We start from the raw sequence: 19,375 nt of genomic DNA on the forward strand, positions 1-19,375 counted from the left end.
AGTCACACAATCACAGAGCCATCTGGCACTAACTACCTGGGATATGAAAACCAACTGAGAAACAAAAAGTTTGCAAGCTGCAGGCCTTCCTCATCTAGTACTTAAAGCTTATTCACTGAGGTTATTTCTCTGTATTTAATAATATATGCTGTATACATATAGAACAGAAAGCAAACACCAAGTATTCAGCTACAGCAAACACCAACATGGGTCAATATAATTTATATTTACAATCCATATTAATGAAGTAAAAAAGAAGCTTTCCTACTTCAAAATAGCTGTAATAACTTTAGCCAAGCAAACAAACACTATTCACAGACCAAACTTAGTCCTTATCTAGGCCATAACATAAGACAGACAAATGGTTTTGTGTGGTTTTACTGATGTACAGACTCTCTTGTACAACAACCCATTTCACCTCCCTTAATCAGTGGCACCATTTCAAAACTCCTCCTCTGACCAGCCTTCAAGTTCAATCTCACCTTTGGCAAAGGTTTCTGGAATGCCTGCATTGCCAGCAGCAGGGGACCAGCTGTTGTCCAGTTGTAGTACCTGGGCATGCAAGGGAGACAATTACAGCATTTTGTAATCCCAAAGTCCCAGTTCACAATCTACCTGGTATTCACCACCTGGCAGCTAAAGCCATGAAGCACAGGTCAAACTCCCTCCTGCACTAGTAATAACAGACCATCTTATTCCACAGAATGCTTACAGGTATTTACCATATTTATTTTTCAGGGTATGCAAGGGAAGCTAGACCTTGAGCACAAAGGGTATTTGTCACACATTACTCAAGTCATCACAGAATTACAGAATGGTTGGGTTTGAAGAGACCTTAAAGATCATCTAATTCCAACTCACCTGCCTTGGGCAGGGACACCTTCCACTAGATCAGGTTGCTCAGGGCCCCATCCAACCTGGCCTTAAGCACTTCCAGGGATGGCACTTCTCTGGACAACCTGTTTCAGTAACTCACTATCCTTATAGCAATAAGGAATTCCTCCTGATGTCTAATCTAGACCTCTCTTCTTTTTTTTTTTTTTTTTAATCAAAAACTGTTCCCCTGTATTTTATCACTGTTCCAATATAAAAAGTTGCTCTCCCTCTTTTTTTTTAAGTCCCCTTTAAGTACTAAAAAGCTACAATGAAGTCTCCCCAGAGACTTCTCTTTTCCAGGCTGAACCCCAACTCTCTCAGCCTGTCTTTATAGGAGAGGCACTCCAGCCCTTTGGTCACCATTATGTCCCTCCTTTGGATTCACTCCAACAGCTCCATGTCCTTCCTGTGCTGGGGACTCCAGAGCTGGATGCAGCACTGCAGGTGGGGTCTCACCAGAAAAGAGCAGAGGGGCAGAATCACCTCCCTCAACCTGCCCACACTGCTTTGGATGCAGCCCAGGACAGTCTTTCTGGGCTGCAAACACACACTCTTGGCTCACATTCAGATTTTCATTCCCCAGAACCCTCAAGTCCTTCTCTACAGGGCTGCTCTCAATGAGTTCATCTCCCAGCCTGTACTCACATCTGGGATAGCCCCAAACCAGCTGCAGCATCTTGCATTTTAACTTGAATTTAGTAAGTTTCTTATGGGCTCTTTTCTCAAGTTTGTCCAGGTCCCTCTGGATAGCAGTATCACTTGCTTCTGTTGATTGCACAGCATCACTCAGCTTTGTGTCACCTGCAAATGTGCTGGGGGTGCACTCAGTCCCACTGTCTGTGTCATTGACAAAGATATTGAAGAGCACCAGTCCCAAGACAGAGCCCTCAGGGACACCACTCATCACCAGCTTCCATCTGGACAGAGCTGTTGACCACAACTCTGGCTACATCCATCCAGCTACAGTCCTTATTATAGTGCTCTTTATCACAGCATAAGCCACATTTTTAAAAAATTTTTCACTGTTTCTCCATCAGGGAATTACATAAAACTTAGGGGGTGTAGTCTGCAGGATGTCAAGCTTCTGCTATTATAAACTGAACATGGCTCAACTCTTGTTGCAGACAGTAGGACAACTACATTGTCCAGGGAAGATGAAGCTCACATGACATTAGGATCCTCACTAAGGTCTCCTCTCTTTCCAATACATTCATTAGGCAGATAAACACTACCATCAGAGGCAGTAGATCAGAGAACAGTGTTGGAAGCAGTAAGTGACTCACCTCAGACCACAGAGAGACTCAGGTATGAGGCTGCAGCACACACAGCACAAACTATCACCTGGTACATCAGCTATGCATGAGCCATGTCTGACTAAGGGCAGCCAAACCTCTCTAAGCACAAAGCCATGATCTCTCCTCCTTGCACTGTATGCAAGGTGCAAGGAACTCTCAAGTTAAAGACCCCCAAAAAAAGCTGCATCTTGCTTAGACCACAGCACTGCCCTGCTGCCAGCAATATAAACATACAAAATAATGTCTTAGCCTTGCAGAAGTGGAAGCCTCATATTCAGTGGGTGAAGTTTGAGAAGTCTTGAAAAGCAAGGCCTCTATAGAGGCATATTAGCAAAATATTCAGTATCTACAAAAAAAATGCTTGGTAGTGAGTGACTGCAAGCAGACTGACATATCCCTGTGAATATTAATTGCTCAAACTGGCTCAGGGCAAGCCTTAGCAAGTTCACATAGTATTTCATTTTTACTCTATCAATTGAATGTGAATACTATTAGCATTTAATAACAGCTTCTTGAAATTCAAACTGTGTCAGTTAGCTGCAATAGGTCATCTGAAACTGCACTTCACTTTCAATTCAAAGTAGGAAAGGTAACTGGAAGGACCTGAATTCTCTAGGCAGTTGACTCTTTCTGGATGAATCCAAGCTACAAACATTCAAAACCTGGTTTTCAGTTACAGTTATACTGATGTAATGCACTGAAGTGACAAAGAAGTGTCTTTGTTACCACAGTAATTTTTTTTTTTTTTTCTGAAATATACTTACTTATTTCCAATCTTAACCACAAGGTTAGGGTCATCAATGATAGCAGGATTGTCCACAAATTGCTGATATGTTACTGCATGTTCTAAGAATTCTTCTGTGGGGGAAAGAAGTTACATTTGTAAAGCATGCATTTATAAATGCCTGGGATGGGCCAACCTAAACCTCTCAGCTCCTCTCAGACATTGGTTTCACCTTTATTACAAGGATGCTGAGACTTAACTGCCATGTGGAAGCAAGTTGTTCAGAGACTCTCAGTCTCAGAAGATGAGTTTCTTTGTTTCTGAGTGCTTTTCCTTACAAAATACAACCTAAATTGAAAGCTCAGGGATGGAACTGTGAGGGAGGAAAATCTCCTTTTAGAAAAATTATGTAATTTACAAGTGATTCAGATGACAGTATGACTCAAATAAATCACAGTATATTTGAAACATTTTAATAAGTAGCTTGTGAGCATCAGTCAGTGTAGCATCAGGCTCATATGATTTTATGATGCCACATTACTGCAGAAAGTGCAAGTCTTAACACATTTATTTTCACATTATGCCGCTGGAAGTTTAAGGAACAAAGTATTGTGATTTACCTAAAATTTACACAAGAAACTGGAGGTAGAGTATGAATCAGGTTAAACTTTTCAACTTTATGGACCACCTTTTTCACTCCTGACTCCAACGGCTGTGAATTTCATAGCTACGTACTGCACTAAGTGGCAAAAGTATCATTAACACTACTATCATACAAGACATAGCACTATCAGGAAGTAAAAATACCAATAAAATACTTCCAAAAATTTTTATATACAGCAGATTGTTCAAATGTGTTAAAAATCGTGAGAAGCTCCAAGAAGTTTATCATCACATGGGCAGTATTTATCTGTGCTGAGCACAGCCACAGGAGGGCTCTGCAGCCTCAGGCTGGGAAGCTCAAGCCCCGCTGCCAGCACGTGTCTGCAACAGTCAGAGTCACGCCGTACCTTTGGTTATCTCTTTGTTGTCAGTAAGGCCTCCGCAGAGAGAGATGGCGATGGAGGGCAGCTCCCGAGCTCCGTCCGAGGTGCTCTCAGCGCCGCTGTCAACGCCCGAGCTGCCCGCGGAGTGCGGGGAGTGGCTGGCGGGCCGCGGGCCCGCCTCCCCCGCGCTGCGGCTCGGGGCACTGTCCCCACTGCAAGGGAAAACCGGGAACTCAGTGGCCATTCCCAAACTCACTCCCTTGAACGAGCACTGCTTAGACCTGATACACGATTAAGGAAAAAAAACCCCTTTGTTTAAATTTTACAGCAAAACAAAACCAAGTAATATAGGCCTCCTGTGCCCTCCAATACTAGATTGCTTCTACTTATCTGCCTAAACTAGGCATTTATAATTATAGCTTCACTATAAATAAGAGCTAGGAAAATAAAACAATAAACTGTAAAATCTTAGTAGACAAAATAATGGTACAATAAGCAAAGTTATACTAGTAAAACTATTCCCACACAGGAACAAGAACAAGCATATAAGTTTATTATTTAATTCATATTAACTATATAAATTGATAATTAAACTTAAATAAATAATGTGTATGTTTGTGTATTTATATGTCATGAATATGCAAAGAAAAACACTCTACATGTAAACTACTAGGATTAAAATTTTCAGAAACAATAAATCATTATACCCACTTAAAACCTGATGAGATCATTATTACAAAGTACAAGCTCATCAAACTCTGCTTTCCATTCCAGGTTTATATAAATGCATTTGAGAAAGAAATTTTCAATCCAACCTTTTCTCCATATAACTAATCCTTCTCAGTTTTATTGAAATGCTAATATTACAGTAGCTAAGTTTAAGCAAGCAAAAAAAATAAAGTACATAAGCTACTTTCATTGCTGCTCAGTGACTTTTGTCAAGGGACTAGTGTAGGTCAAAGGAGAACTGCAAGTGTTGCAAGAGGCTCCAATAAAGATCAGAACAAGTTGGAAATTGTATGCTCAAGGGTGCAGTATTTTCATATGTAACTCTGTCATGCATCTTCCAAACTTATTTTCTCACGTTCATATTTAATCAACCACAGTAAAGCAACATTAGAGCAATAATCTTCTGCTAATACTGTTAACAGTAAGATATGTATTTTTGGTAGTAAGTCACGACATGGGGATAAATATATCCCAAGGCCAACTGCTCCCTCAGGACATGTGAATAACACCCACAAACATCAGTATATATTACATAACCATTCACAATCAATAGATGATGCTTAATTGACCAGAACAGAAAACCAGCTGCAAGCACTTTTCTCAGCAGCACCTTCCAAAAGTTCTAATATTCCTCTCTACAAAACTTCACTTTCCTTCTGCCTCCATCTCTGCTTGAACCGTGAAAAAAAGTCTTATATGGTCGGCAATGAAGAGTTTGATCTAAATATAGAAAGTGAAAGGAGCTCTTCAAAAAGTATAATATAAGAAAAGGACTTATACTTTTTGGGGAAATAAAGTGCAGCAACTTCTGGATCCATGTCAGTGAGGTCATCTAAATAAACACCATCAGCACCAAGATGCCGGCTCCGTTTGTCTGTAAGGGACAGAACAAATAAGCCTATTAATTAATATTTTCTGAGTAACAATCCAGACCCATTATTACTGTTCAGCTATACATTTTAAGATTGAGAAACCAGAAAGCTGTAACAGTTTGTGAACTGTATTTGTACAAAATGATACTGCCACCAATTTCAAAACAAGTAGTTCATATACATGCATTAACAAAATGGGGTAGCAGAGGACTAGTTTTGAGACATGCCAAAGACTCAAGACAAAAACCACTGTGAATCAGAAGTCAGTGGTCACCAGAGGAAAGCAGCAAAAAGAAAACTGTCTAAGTACTGCACAGGCCTATTATCACAGTATGGCAGTCAGAATATTTAATCTTTGAGAACTAATCTTCCATCCCTCCCTGAAAAAGGGAAATAACATAGTCACTAACACACAATAACTGGTTCTTTATGGAGACAACTCACTTTTAAGCACATACAGGTGATGTGCTGTGTGTGTACATGCACCACTGGAGGGGAAAGCACACCCCTTCCATGCCTGTCACTAGGGCAAACACAGAGCCACCACTGCCTTGTTGTTGCCAGTACACCTAGATAAGTAACCACTGTAAGGCCAAAACCTAATTTGGAATTCATTCTCAAACCCACAACTTCTCCCTGTCCCAATTTCCAACACTAAGCATCACAAAAGCAACCAGAAAATCTATACAAGGACTGAATAGTAAGCAGAGAAATACGTCATTTTTTTTGTTTTCAAAGACAGTGGAATGCATGGGGAAGAGACCAAGAAACTTGTATGTTTACTGATTAAAAAGCAGCTGCACAAACTAGGCATATACAGAGCTCACATAATTATGGAATAATCAGTGGTCTAAAACAGAACATTTGTAAGCAAATAAATTTCATGTGAAGACTACAGCATTTGTTCACTGGTTATAAAATACCATGGAAATAGAGCCCAGAAATCAGGATAGAAAAGCAGATGAAGTTATACTTCACATATTCAGGACAGGGCGTGTACAACAAAAGCACCTTATTTTATGGCAAATCTGTTCATTGTGTAAAAGACATACTACAACTCTGCACTAGAGCAGAGAGTTTCCACAATTACCAGCAACACATCACACAGGGGAACAAGCAGACCTACAGTCTGCTTATAGATAAAAGTGAAATCTCTGAATCTGTCAAATGGAGCAAGTTTTGTAGTCTTGCTCATATGCATGGAGCTGCCAAAAACTTCAGACCAAGAAGAATCTTCTAATACATATCTCATGTGAACTGCTTGATGCACAACTCAGGTTTTGAAGGCTCATTCCAAAGCTTATTCCTTTCCTGATCTGAAAGTGCCTTCAGGGCACGGATTAATTTATATGGCAATAAAATGCTTTATCACCATGAAATTTGAAGATAAAATCATGCATATAAAAGTGCAGGATCAACAGCTTTACCTTTCTTTCTGGAAGGGGAATCCATCTTGCCAGTTGGTTGGGCTGAGCAAGCTGCAGCTTGCTTTATTTCTTCATTTGCAGGCAATGGGGGTTCAGCTGCTCCTGGCAGCTCTGTCTCTGGCTTATTTGTCTCAGCTGGTAAGGGCTCACTTTCATCAGCAGTTCCTGCATCTGCTTGTCCAAGGGCAGGTAGAGGAGACTCTGTGTTAAACTCCTCTACAGGAGAACTCTGAATGACCCTGAAGTGAGTGCTTTCAGAAGGATTTACATCTGCCATGCTGGGTTCCTTTGCTTTGAGTAGAGAACTGGCCTGTGAGAAAAATTAAACAGATTACTACAAAGAAAAGCTCTTAAAAAATACAACAGCCAGAGTTTAACCTGTTCTGTCCACTCCAATGAGATCAGACTGTCAAGGTGTCAACTCCTCTCTCCCTGTGAAAATCCTGACTTTCTTTCAGTAGCTAAACCTGACAAACAAAAGAAGATGGTGCAGATTGGAGTCCTTGCACAATCAAGATGGTCTCAGGCACCAGAATACTGTCCAATCATCAGATTTAGAATTTAAATCACTTTACAGGAACAATTCCAGATCTTCTCTGAGTGTGGGACAGGAAGTGTTCTTACCAGAGTGAAGCTAAACTACAGCAGCTGCATAGCTGCTAGAACCTTCATGTCACACCAAAAAACTTACATGAAGTTCAACACTAGCCAAAGTATGACTCCCAGATCAGGTATGGCAATATCACAATAGCTTGGCCAGGAACATAGACAGGGACTGCAGAGAGAAAAGCTTCTGGGAGTAAGATTTGCAATACATCCCAAGGTGTATGACTGAGATAAAGATATGCCTAAATTTCCTAGCAGGAAACCCTCCATTCAAGACTGCAAATGCCAATGCATGACCTGTGCACTTAAATCAGTTCTCTTTGAGCAGAAAATAGCTCTCAAATATCTTGTAATACACACAGGGAGAAGAATAGCACAGAGATTATGAGACAACTCACCACTGGCATATTAAAGAAGAGGCCAGAGTTCCTCTGAAGAAATTAAGAATTCTGGACTCCCATCTCTCCTTTTTTCACTAATTACCAACAGTGAATTAATTACAATAAATTACAATAGTGCCATAACAATTCTGGTGCCATCACCAGAACACAGAAGTCTTTCTAAACAGGATGCCCATCTCCCTGCAAAGCAGCAGTTTTTCCTCTTTATACTGTGTGTGAGCCCATCTCTCCTGCAGCTCTTTCTGCAGAGAAGCCAGCCTTCAGAAGGAGGTGCCAAACTCTGCCCTATCCCAGCCCCCACAGCTGCAGTATTCCACTGAAACCTGACCTCTACTCCTCATGGCCTGGTGCACGTGTAAGCCCTAATGCTCCCCTTTCCTGTGTGAATGCTGTGACTCCACAGGAGCTGTCACAAGGAGCCAGCCAGCACCTGACCAGCCTGCAGTGTGAGCAGCTGCCCACAGCTCCTGTGCAGCTCTGGAAACAACACTGCTGGCTGCAGATCCCACACCTAACTGGGACAAATGACTCCAGGAGGAGACGGGCACCAAGCCAGCCCCATCAGCCAAGAGAACAGCACGTCTGCACAACCACAGATACAGATCTGCAGATGCCTTTGGATGCTTTTGTACTGAAGCAGCCCATTTTCATTTCTGAGAGTCAACCTGCTAATACCAAGCACCTAATTTCCATTTCAGATAATTTATGAATTTCAGTGATTTATAAAAGGACGTTGGGGTTGATTTTTTCTGGTTTTTAAGCTACCAACTTTTACAAGACTGGGCCTCAGGTACTTCTTCATTTTCTACTGTATATCATCAATGTTGAGAGTATCCATGCTATAAGGCATTTTCCTATACCTCCTATGGAGTAAGATTCAATTCTCTTACATAAAACACTGCAATTTTATGTAAAACCAGGATCCATTACCTCTTCAGCAGTTGGCAGTAGACAAAGCACATGTGCCCTACCAAAGCATAAGAGATGCTAGCAGGAATTAAAGAACTTATGTTGGATACCTTTGCAGCCTGGGGTAGCTCTCCCCATGCCCAGTGCATGTGGGGATTATCCTTCAGTCCACTTCTGTCCGTGGGTTTACTGACTAACTCCGAGTCACTTTGAGGAGTAGGAGGACGTGAATCTGATGGGCTAAAAAAAAACAAACAAAAAATGTTACAAAAGTAACCACAACCCTTCCCAAACTGATGTCCACCAATACAGGGAATTGAAGGCTGAAATAATCAAGAGCCAACTGAAAGTATGAAAGTATAGAAAAACAGTTGAAACAGTTCATGACCCTCTTACACTGGCATTCAGAGGTCTCATCCCTTTTTCAGTAAGTGCTGTCAGAGAAGTAGTATTTGAGAAGCTGAAAGAGATAGAAAGAGAACACTGGACTTGAACATTTCAGCAGGATTTTTGTTTTTCTGCATAGAAAAAAGAATGGGGGTGGTACTAGGAGCAGCAGATGAACAGATGTTAGTATTGTTATAATGCATGCAAAGTGCAGAAATTACATGAACCCTTTTTCTTGGCTAAGTAATACCTTCATCTAAGAAATCCAGTTGGCTCCTTTCTAACTTGTTAAGTTTGACCATTGGATGGATGTTTATAAGGAAAACAGCAGGAGAGCTACACAAAGGATTTGAGCCCTTTTAGTGGAAACATATTTAGCTGTTTGTTTCGATAATTACTTTATATAAATATTTATGAATTAATTTGTAAATTATCAGCTTAGAGTGTATTTTTAATGTGGTGAAGTCAAGAATGTGATGTCAAGTCAGTCATTAACAAATAAGGAATCACTAATTTCAATGACAGAAGGAGAAATTCAGATTATCTGCTCTGCTTTTCTGCATAACACAGACCACAGAATTTTCCCCAGAACCTCCTGAACAAAGATTGCAGTTTTTTATCTGAGCTGTAATATGTCTTGGTATACTCATACAATCCTGATTAAAAAAACTAAAAGCAACAAAAGAATCCACAACATTCCTAAATCAAAGGTCCAAACTGAGTTACTTCCATTCTCAAAAACAAAGGGCTTCCATCTCATGAAGTGCCTAATGCAACAAAGTTCAACAAGGCCAAGTGCAGGGTGAGTTAAGGCAATCCCAATACAGGCTGGGCAGAGAATGGACTGAGAGCAGCCCTGGGAAGAATTACTTGAGGATGTCTATGGAAAAAAGCTAAGAGGATGGTGAGGAACTGGCACAGGCTGCCCAGAGAAGTTGTGAACTTCCCATCCCTGAAGAACAGACTGAATGGGGCTCTGAACAAGCCAGCCCAGTGGAAGATATCCCTGCCCATAGCAGGAGAGTTGCAACAAGAGAATCTTTAAAGTCCCTTCCAACTTAAATTATTCTGTGATTCTACAGTTCTGTGAAAGAGCCAAACTGCTTACAATATTCCATTTATTCAGAAAAAGATAAATGATAAATCAAATATGAAGAATTTATATAAAGGTAGAATTATAGAATGGTTTGGGTTGGAAGGAATCATCTAGTCCAACCACCCTGCCATGAGACCAGGTTGCTCCAAGTCCCATAGAGCCTGGCCTTGAACACTCCTAGGGATGGGGTATCCACAAAATTTCATGGCAACCTATTCCAGTGCCTCAACACCTCCACAGTGAAGAATTTCTTGCCAAAAGTCCAAGCTTTCAGTTCAAAGCCATTGCTCCTTGTCCTGTTGCTTACATGTCCCTTTGAAAAGTCCCTCTTCCTTTTAGCTACTGGAAGGTGTTATAGTTTCCCCTTTTTAACATTCTGTACAGCCAGCTCATAGGAAATCGACTGATCACAGCAAAATAATTACTTCACAATCACATCTGAAATAATAGCAACCTAATCATCTACATTATTCACTGTTTTCATCTATTCAGTAAAATACACTTTGAATATGCACAGATACTAAGACGTTTTAGCTACAGATATTTATGTTACCTAATTAAATTATAAAATTTATAAGTCAGCTTTTTAGGGCCTGAGAACTTAAATTTTTTTATCAGTCCTTAGGGTATAGCCTACAATTTGACAGATGAAGAAATCAATACAGTGCAATTTTAAAAGTATTTTCAAGCTCTAAGGATTCAAGAAATGCCTAGTGGGTTTTTCATCAACTTCTAAATCTTCCACTGAAAGGTTTGTAGGATTTGCAGTGTGGTCCATACTTAGAGGCCATTGAAACCTTGGAAATCAGTAGGTTGAGCACTTCAGAAAATCTCAGTAGGCAATAATGCTCCCACTGCTGCTTTAAGCCTAAAATATCTAGATTTAAGGAAGCCTTCTCACTTCCTGTCTAACTTATCCTGTGCACTACAGACATCTTAACCTCCAAGATACCTGTTATTTACTCAGAAAAATCTCTAACTTGTCTTTGCTTAGCCCAAGTTCACTTACTCAGACACCCTGAGAGAATAGAGGTATTGCTTCACTTGGGTAGAACCTCTGCATTTTGCAGTAAGAAAACACATTTGGGGTGGAGTGCAACCTGGAGTTCTCCATAATTTTCCCTGAAAATACAGGTCCCTTGTATACACAGCTGAGTAGAGAAGAGCCTGAGCTGTTACTCAGCACCAGGATTTATATTCTGAGACACACAATTGAATTACCAGAAAAATGGCTCTCACATATGTGTGGATGTTAAAGCAGGCAGAGCTCTGCTCTGTGAAGGTTCTTGCTGCAACTGCTGCCCAATGATCTGGGTTTGCCTTGGGCTGAACTATGTCTTACAGTTCCTGTGTCCTCAAGTTATGCACTGACTCAGCCCTGCTGAAATTCCCTTGCCTTGCACAGACTGCTAAGACACTGCAGATCAAACCAGAGCCACCCATCCTGTCAGCACTACACAAGAAGGAAGGGAAACTTCAGGTATTTAGATTGGCATCTCTGATTCATATCCCACAGATGCTGAATATTTGTGTCACAGTCCTGTGTATTCCTTAACAGCTATGATTGCACTTAATCTAATCTAATGACAAAGAACAAGGAACTTGGCCTGTGGTTGGCAGTTCTGCAATAACAGACCACAATGATCTTTGCAGTGTTTTCCACTGAAAGGAAGGAGATCCCTGAAAAAGCAGCAATGTCACCTAAGAAAAAGTCCTGTCTTGTGTGACAAAAAATATGGGAGGATGGTTTATAAGGACAGTGCTGAAGGCAATCTTCCCCAATGAATTACAGCTGTACTGATTACCAAGGAGTGAAAAGAGCTGTGTCTGCCCAATGAGGATGGGGGTTATAAAAGACTGGGCTAACTAGTTGAGGGGTAGAGTGAATTGGAGTCTGCTGCAGTTTGGGATAGAGTCTGCTGGCTGTGAGGAGGTAAGGGACAGGCAGCTGTGCAGGGGCCAGACAAGGTAAGGTGCTGTGTGAGGGACAGATATGGTTAGTTGGCTGGGTAAGGGACACGTTGGGATTAGCCAGTCATGAAGAAGGAAAGGAGTCAGTGCTGTGTACTGTTGCCTGAGAGAAGGCACAAAAAGCTTTTAATAAAGGACTGGTGACAGTGCCAGCTGTGTCCGTCTTGACAACTGCAACAGAAAAATATCTGCAATAAAGATGACCAGAAGCAAAGAGGCCTATGTCATGCACATGTCACAGCAATGACTGAGAGCCTCTGAACCTCCTTTTAGGTGGCCATAATAGCATTTGTTACTTCCCACAGAGGGGGAAAAAAAGAATTGCTGAAAGACCCACCAAGCATTTTTTATTTCAACAGCTGCAAGCACAGAGCCTCATGCACACAAATTAGTACAGCACTTTAAATGTCTATCTAGTCTGTAAGACAGATGGACTCCAGAGTACATCCCTATTCCATCCCAATCTGTGCTCCTGCTTTTCCTTGCCCTGAGAGCATACAAAGGACAAGTTTTGAATATCTCAAGACCTCACTTTGACTTGGTGCCACAACATGGTTAGGTTAAAGAGGGCAGACCTAGAAGCTGGGAAAACCTCAAGATTATCAGTCTTCACATGGCTTTAGGCACCTAGTATGGCAACTATGTTGATATAAGCAATGAGGAATATAGACTGATATATTTCTCAAAGCTTTCCCAGGTTAATGGAGACTTATAGAGGTTGTATTTTACTACATTAATTTTTTTAATGCTGCTGTGACCTCTCTCCATTGACTTGATGGAGTGAAAGAGCTTGACTGCAGAATCTTGAGTCTCCTTGAATTTAAGATAACACCAAGTGTCTATATCCACCTCTAACTCTGGAAAAGAGGAATCCTACACTACTGTGAAGGCTTAGTCTCAGTCTCCTGAACCTTAACCAGGATATGTTATCTACTGTGTCATCTTTACTCTGCAAGGTTTTCCTCCTTGCTGCAATCCAACACACAAAAAATCTTCTCCCTCTCCCAAAGAGAAGAAGTTTTCTTTTGGCACTGGGCTCCTCCCATTATGAGATCTGCACCTTTTATTGTTCAGTCTCTGTGGTTTTTGTTTTAGCAATCTATGCACAAGCAATCAACTCAGGAAAACCATGGGCTAAAAACGTCATTAAAGTATATATTGATTGTAAAAAGCTATGTGGAAAAGTCAGTCTTCAGAGGAATTAATTCACTAGCTAATTTCTTCCTTTTTGGGGTTTTTATCATCTTAATGAACTTGATTTTTAACCCAGGCTTTCATTGGCATGATTTTATATCAGCCATCCTCTTTTAATGGATGATTGATAAAGGTAACTTACCTCTACCCAATGCACATAAAGAAGCAAGCAGAGAAAGTGGTTTCCAATGTCACTTTCTGGGTTAGTAATAAGTACAGTTATAAATTCAAAAGCAGTTCACACAGCCTTAATGTGTTAAAGGTGTATTAAAGTGTTAAAAGGATTAAAAAGCAGTCCATAAAAGAGGGAGAACAACTGTTCTACCTGTCTGGAAGAGAAAAGTGAGAAGATTGTTGAGGGCAAGAGTTAGACAGGCCTCCATCTGCTGGCACAGTGAGGAGAGTGGTTTGCACTATGCAATCTATAGCCTTACTGGGCAGCAGAGCATGTTGGGAGAAAGAAAGACAGGTTGTCATTATATTCACAAGTGCTGATTAACATAAACTCTTTGTGCATGAGTTACACAAATGCCGAATTTACATTTGGAGTTTTCAAAATCCAGGATACTGCAATCAAGAAACAAAGAGAACACACAGTTCCAAAAGCCATCGAAAGGGCAGGGCATTGACAAATGCTATCAGCAGCCTGGTGAAGTCAATCACATCAAGCTGTACAGGCACTGGAGAACATTTCTTCCAGGACACAATTCAAAACAGTTCCATTTCACCATTGCCCTGAAATAATCTCCTCACACTCCCTTCCTCTGCCCCTTCAACTACAGAGGCAGAATATTGACATTAGACTTCTTAGGGCAAGGTATTGTGACTATTGATGCACTCCAGCAGTTTGCATGGGGGACATGAAGCACGTGTGGGGGACACACACACAGACCTAACTGGAAATACAGTGCAATGCATTTAGCAAAAAATTGTCCCATTTTGACAGACACAAAAAGGGAGGTGCAAACTGCTCTGTTTTCACATGAGAGGTACACACATGTACACAAGTACACATACAAGAAAAAATACTGTATATGTTCTTTTCACACAGTAAATATACCTATATTCAAAGCAACATGAAAAGTTCCTATATGTTAAAAAAAAAATCTTGTTTTTATACATTAACTCCTATCTGGGAAATTTCTAAAAGGATTACATTTAAAGTACTGAAGACTTATAAGCCTACATTCACTGAAGCCCTTACAGGGTATGTGCAGCAGGCAAATATTCAGATTTTACAAAACATTCATCTCTACAGCATTTATATGCAAACATTGACATTAACAAAAGAATTTATGAACCTGAATTTGTATGTAAGCATTTGCTGCATCAAAGACAAAGTCAAGTTGATGTTTTGGTACACTATCTTATTGCAAATATAAAAGCATTTATCTAATAATGATCAATGACTACATTTGATATCAAAACCTTTAGTAAGATTTCACATAGTACTTGCATAGAAGACACTAATGGAAAAATTAAAATTAGGGTACCATCTAGAACTGTACTATCAGAAAAAGTACCTTTGAAGAGGTGACCATTCTCCATTTGAATGAAGGTAAGGTGCAGACTGAGAAAGCACAGAAACTGCAGGAGCCTTTATGTCAGGTACATCATCAACAAACACATCTGGAACAGGGATCCTAAATAGGGGGAAAGAAGTGACATTTAAAAAACATACTTGATTACTGAATTTCCATACACCTCAGCTAACAAACCCTATCACAGAGAAGAATTAGTATAATCTGAACTAAAAGGAGATAAAGAAATTGTATCTGATTCAAACCATCTAGTTCACACCATCACAGAGGGTTCTTAAGTTTTTAATGTCATTTTCATTTCTTTAACTACTAACATTCCCAACAGCATTCTAGCCTAAAGCTTTATTTTTAAAGTAACACCTTTACCAGCCATATATTCTGACTTAGAAGTTACTGCAAGAAGGCATGGACTGGATCATTAACCCAGGTTTCCACTCCATATCTCAATCCCACTATGATACCTTGAATTGTCCAATGGCTCTTTTTCTTCCTCTGAGCTGATCTCTATGGGAAACATGTCTTCATCTTCTGATGTGTCTCCATGTGTGTCTTCTCTTTTTAAGCTGTCTATTTTATGAGTTGACTTCCTCCTCTTCTTCCTCCTTTTTTTCACAGAGCTACAGACTGGAGATGTTTCATTAGAGGGCTGGGATCCTTGGGGCGGGACTTGTGAGGATGCATTGGTGTCCAGGTTTCGTATCCTGTCTATGGAATTCCTCTTCAGCTGGGATTCCATTAAGGCAGTCCCCTCAGACAGAATGGGAGATGTGGAGAGATGATAAGGAATCACCTCCTGAAAAAGAAAAAATTTAAACCATAAAACACGTTAGCTCTTTCACCAGTCATACAACCGGTTTTAAGAACTATGCACAAAATCTAAATTACCAAAATCTAAGTTATTTACTCCTCAGAAAAATAACAAGGATTAGACATCTGGATGCTCACTATGCTTCTATGGCATATGGAAATTTTTCCATAGCTGCATCTCCTTAGACAAAACAGGGACAATATTCTTAATATAGCATCCTCTGAGCATCTAATATTGGCCAGCTTACAGCCTAAGTCCACCTCATATATGATACAGAGCAGAAACAAAATCTCAGTTTAGAACCTGAACATTTTTAAAGTACAATTCCTCTTCACAACATAGGTGACAGAGAGTAGTCAGGTCAATACTTAGATCACACAAACACTCTACTATTCAGTCATACATATACATCTCTTAACATTCATGGAAGTATTTCCAGCAGTTTTCACCTACCAAATAATTGTTACCACACAAAAATTTAAAAAATAAAGGTACAGAGATGCACATTCACAAAGCTCTCACCTGAAGCTAGTAATATCATGCTCAACACACACCTATCCTAGTCTGGACAGTGACAAAAATTATTGGGGATATCTGAAGAGAAATGCCTGCAAAATTTTTCTTACATTACATGTGGACTACTCAAAGTTCCTGTGACTATAATTTATTTGGACCAGTGTTTAATCACAGCTCAACAGCAGACATTATCATTTAAACACAGCACCACATGAATAACAGTTGTGAGATCATTTTTATGAGAAGCACCAGAATTAATGTGTCCACAGATGTTTACAGGGCATGTGCACTTTTACTGGAAGTCTCGTGCATATGTTCAAATCAAAGATTTCTGCAAAAAACAGGTCCCTGGACAATTAACCTCTTGCACACAACTTTCAAGCATGTGAACTTTGTAGTTGCCATTTCTGTTCACATACTGGCATACACATAATTTATTCTTCATTTATATGATTATCTTCAGCTTTTTCAAATCTCAATAATTAAAAAAAAAAACCACCCAAAGTAACAGTAAGCATTAAATTTCCATAACAGAAAATTGTCCAGAAACTTTCAAAACTGTAAAATGGATAAAAGTATATTTTTCAACAAGATTCCTAACCTCAAAACTGACTCAGAAGAGCGGGCATTGGATTTTAATTATTAATTAAATTTAAAATTAAATTAAATTAATTAAATTAAAAGTAGTTTTTAGTCTTACCTGATCATTATCCATCTCCTGCACAAAAAAGGCTTCCCCATTATCTCCTAGTTTCATGTGCAAATCCACAGCCTCTCCATTAATTTCTATATCAACCTGGAAGAAAATAAATATATTCTCATATGGAAAGAAGGTTAGACCTGCTGCTGGCACTTAAAAAATGCTTCTCAAGGAAGCATTATAATGGAAACCTTATAATAAACAAGAAATAGTGACCTACTCTTTTTCTTTCAGTATCCCTTCACAAAGCAATCAATTACAAAAATGTTTTTCTAACTTGTTCAGCTCATTGATAACCTTCTCCTCTACTCAGAAAGGTTTATAGTCCTTACATAAATTTCTGATCTTTAAAATATCATTCTGAATGCTTCACTTGCCAAACAAATCTATTTCATCGTTTAATTCATAGCCTATTTTTAAATTGCACTAGAAGTACTTCCAAATGCAAATTCTTAATGTTGTCTTTGAATTCGTTAAAGAGACTTCTCTTTACACTATGAGAAGCACAAATGAGAAAAATAATTTTACATTCAACTCTTGTGTCTGTTCGTTCCACACATTTATCATATCAGTGCATAGCCCTAACTATCTCAATTTCTTCTCAGGAGGATCTCCCTCTCTTTGACTATAGCCATGCTTGCCACCAACTCCATTTTCACTTTCAATTTTTTAGAGACTTGCACAAGTCTACATTTATGTTATATTTCAAGACACAGTACACCATTGGCACAGTAACATTTTTCAACTTTTACGAATTCTAGATTTTGGAATTTCTTTCTGATCTAAGTAAGAATTGAACAATGTCCATGCTGACTTTAGGATCTTCCTGCTGAGAACTCCAGCTACTTTAGAATCTAGACTATACGGAGCTACAATTTACTTCCTAAAATAATCTGTCACACTGGTGACTTCACATCTTATACACTGCCAGGTTACTCAGCCTAGTTACATTTATTTCAAGGTCATCAGTGTTTTTTTCTAGCTTCAATTAACCTCAAGGTTATATTTTCTGAAAATATTACTTCACTAATATCTCCATTTTTGGAACCATCATTGAACATGTCAAAGAAAGGGGTTTTAATAGTCGCTAATGAAATTTAGTATAGATTCAAATTAGGACATTCAAAATTTTGCTTTATTGAACATAAATGTTACAAATTTCATGGCTAGTTTTGTTTTTTATTCAAGTCAATGTCTTACATATTATGCTATGAACTGCAAGAGTCAGTAACAACCATTTTAACTGAAGCTTGTATTAATTCAGGTTCTTTTTATAAAGAGTATCTATAGAAAACCTCAACTAGCAGACCAAAGAACATTCAGTAACTTCCATGCTATAGTTAACTCACAGACATATAAAAATTGTCACATTTTCTTACCACTTTCTCCCTGGAACGCAGAACTCCCATTTTCCCGAAGCGAACATGGAAAGGGGAACACTGCAGATTTCCATCTGGCTGACGTACAACAATTATATCTATGCATCCTGACAGTGTGGCTGGGTTTAGACCCTTATAGAGCTCCTTCACAGTTACAAACACTTGCCCTGCTAGCTGTCCAACGTAATTCATGGTTTGGACCTGTAAGACAAAAGGTGAAACAAATTGGATTTTGATCCCTGCTTTGTATTTTAGAGACATTAGAGAGACAGAGTGGGGTATTCTCCTGTTTCACAAATTAGAAATTTTGCACAAAATCAAGATTTTCCAGCAAATTTATTTGCAGCATGTTTGTAGAGAGCCCTTAAAAGACAAATGGGACCTCATAAGTCAGAAAATTGTAACAACTTCCATAAGGTCATTACAATCAGTTGAATTCAAAACCACTGTCAGACTTTGAAGCTCATAAATGTCTCCAATTAACTCTGAAGAGGAAAACATTACTTCCAGAATAACAACTCCTCCTGTGCCCTCAACACCAGAAATTTATTGTGCCCTCAACACCAGAAATACTTTTCTCATGTATTTCCACTTACTTCCAGGCTTTTGAGGGCAGGGCATGTGAATAGCTTTGAGCATATCTAATTTTACACTACACTAAAGGCAAAGACTATTTTCCCATTTTACAGCAATTTCTCCCATTAAAAGCTATCATAATGCATTCAGACAATAAATATGCATTAAGGATGGACAAGCAACCTTCAACTCTTTAAACATTGTTTTCTAATGCAACTTTGCTGTTCTTGTTACAGCCTTTTCAAACAGTATCTGCAGTTTTATTAAAAATTACACTTATGTTGATGGTTGATTTGCTTTATTTCCCCTGCTCTTGCATTTATTTAGTATTTAGCATTTAGCTTGCTGCTTCTACATTATTAATACATGCCCTGTTTAATAT

The 19,375-nt window shown here is 39.3% G+C and overlaps 1 protein-coding gene across 5 annotated transcripts in view; it reads right to left on the reverse strand.

The window, feature by feature from the left end:
* Window positions 1–19,375, reverse strand: part of LPIN1 (lipin 1) — a 79,544-nt gene that overhangs the window by 21,249 nt on the left and 38,920 nt on the right. For 3 of the 5 annotated variants that reach the window (XM_079325940.1, XM_079325944.1, XM_079325943.1), the window contains 11 exons: window positions 18,418–18,618; window positions 17,039–17,134; window positions 15,476–15,807; window positions 14,997–15,116; window positions 13,799–13,906; window positions 8,936–9,065; window positions 6,910–7,219; window positions 5,391–5,484; window positions 3,906–4,093; window positions 2,936–3,029; window positions 483–552 (listed from right to left, as the gene is read on the reverse strand). In XM_079325940.1, coding sequence (XP_079182066.1) covers window positions 483–552; window positions 2,936–3,029; window positions 3,906–4,093; window positions 5,391–5,484; window positions 6,910–7,219; window positions 8,936–9,065; window positions 13,799–13,906; window positions 14,997–15,116; window positions 15,476–15,807; window positions 17,039–17,134; window positions 18,418–18,618 — 1,743 coding nt within the window. The remainder of the gene's footprint in view (window positions 1–482; window positions 553–2,935; window positions 3,030–3,905; window positions 4,094–5,390; window positions 5,485–6,909; window positions 7,220–8,935; window positions 9,066–13,798; window positions 13,907–14,996; window positions 15,117–15,475; window positions 15,808–17,038; window positions 17,135–18,417; window positions 18,619–19,375) is intronic. The other 2 variants (XM_079325941.1, XM_079325942.1) reach the window with 1 other exon arrangement.

The sequence above is a fragment of the Erithacus rubecula genome (assembly GCF_903797595.1).
Source record: "Erithacus rubecula genome assembly, chromosome: 2".
Classification (NCBI taxonomy): Eukaryota; Metazoa; Chordata; class Aves; order Passeriformes; family Muscicapidae; genus Erithacus; species Erithacus rubecula.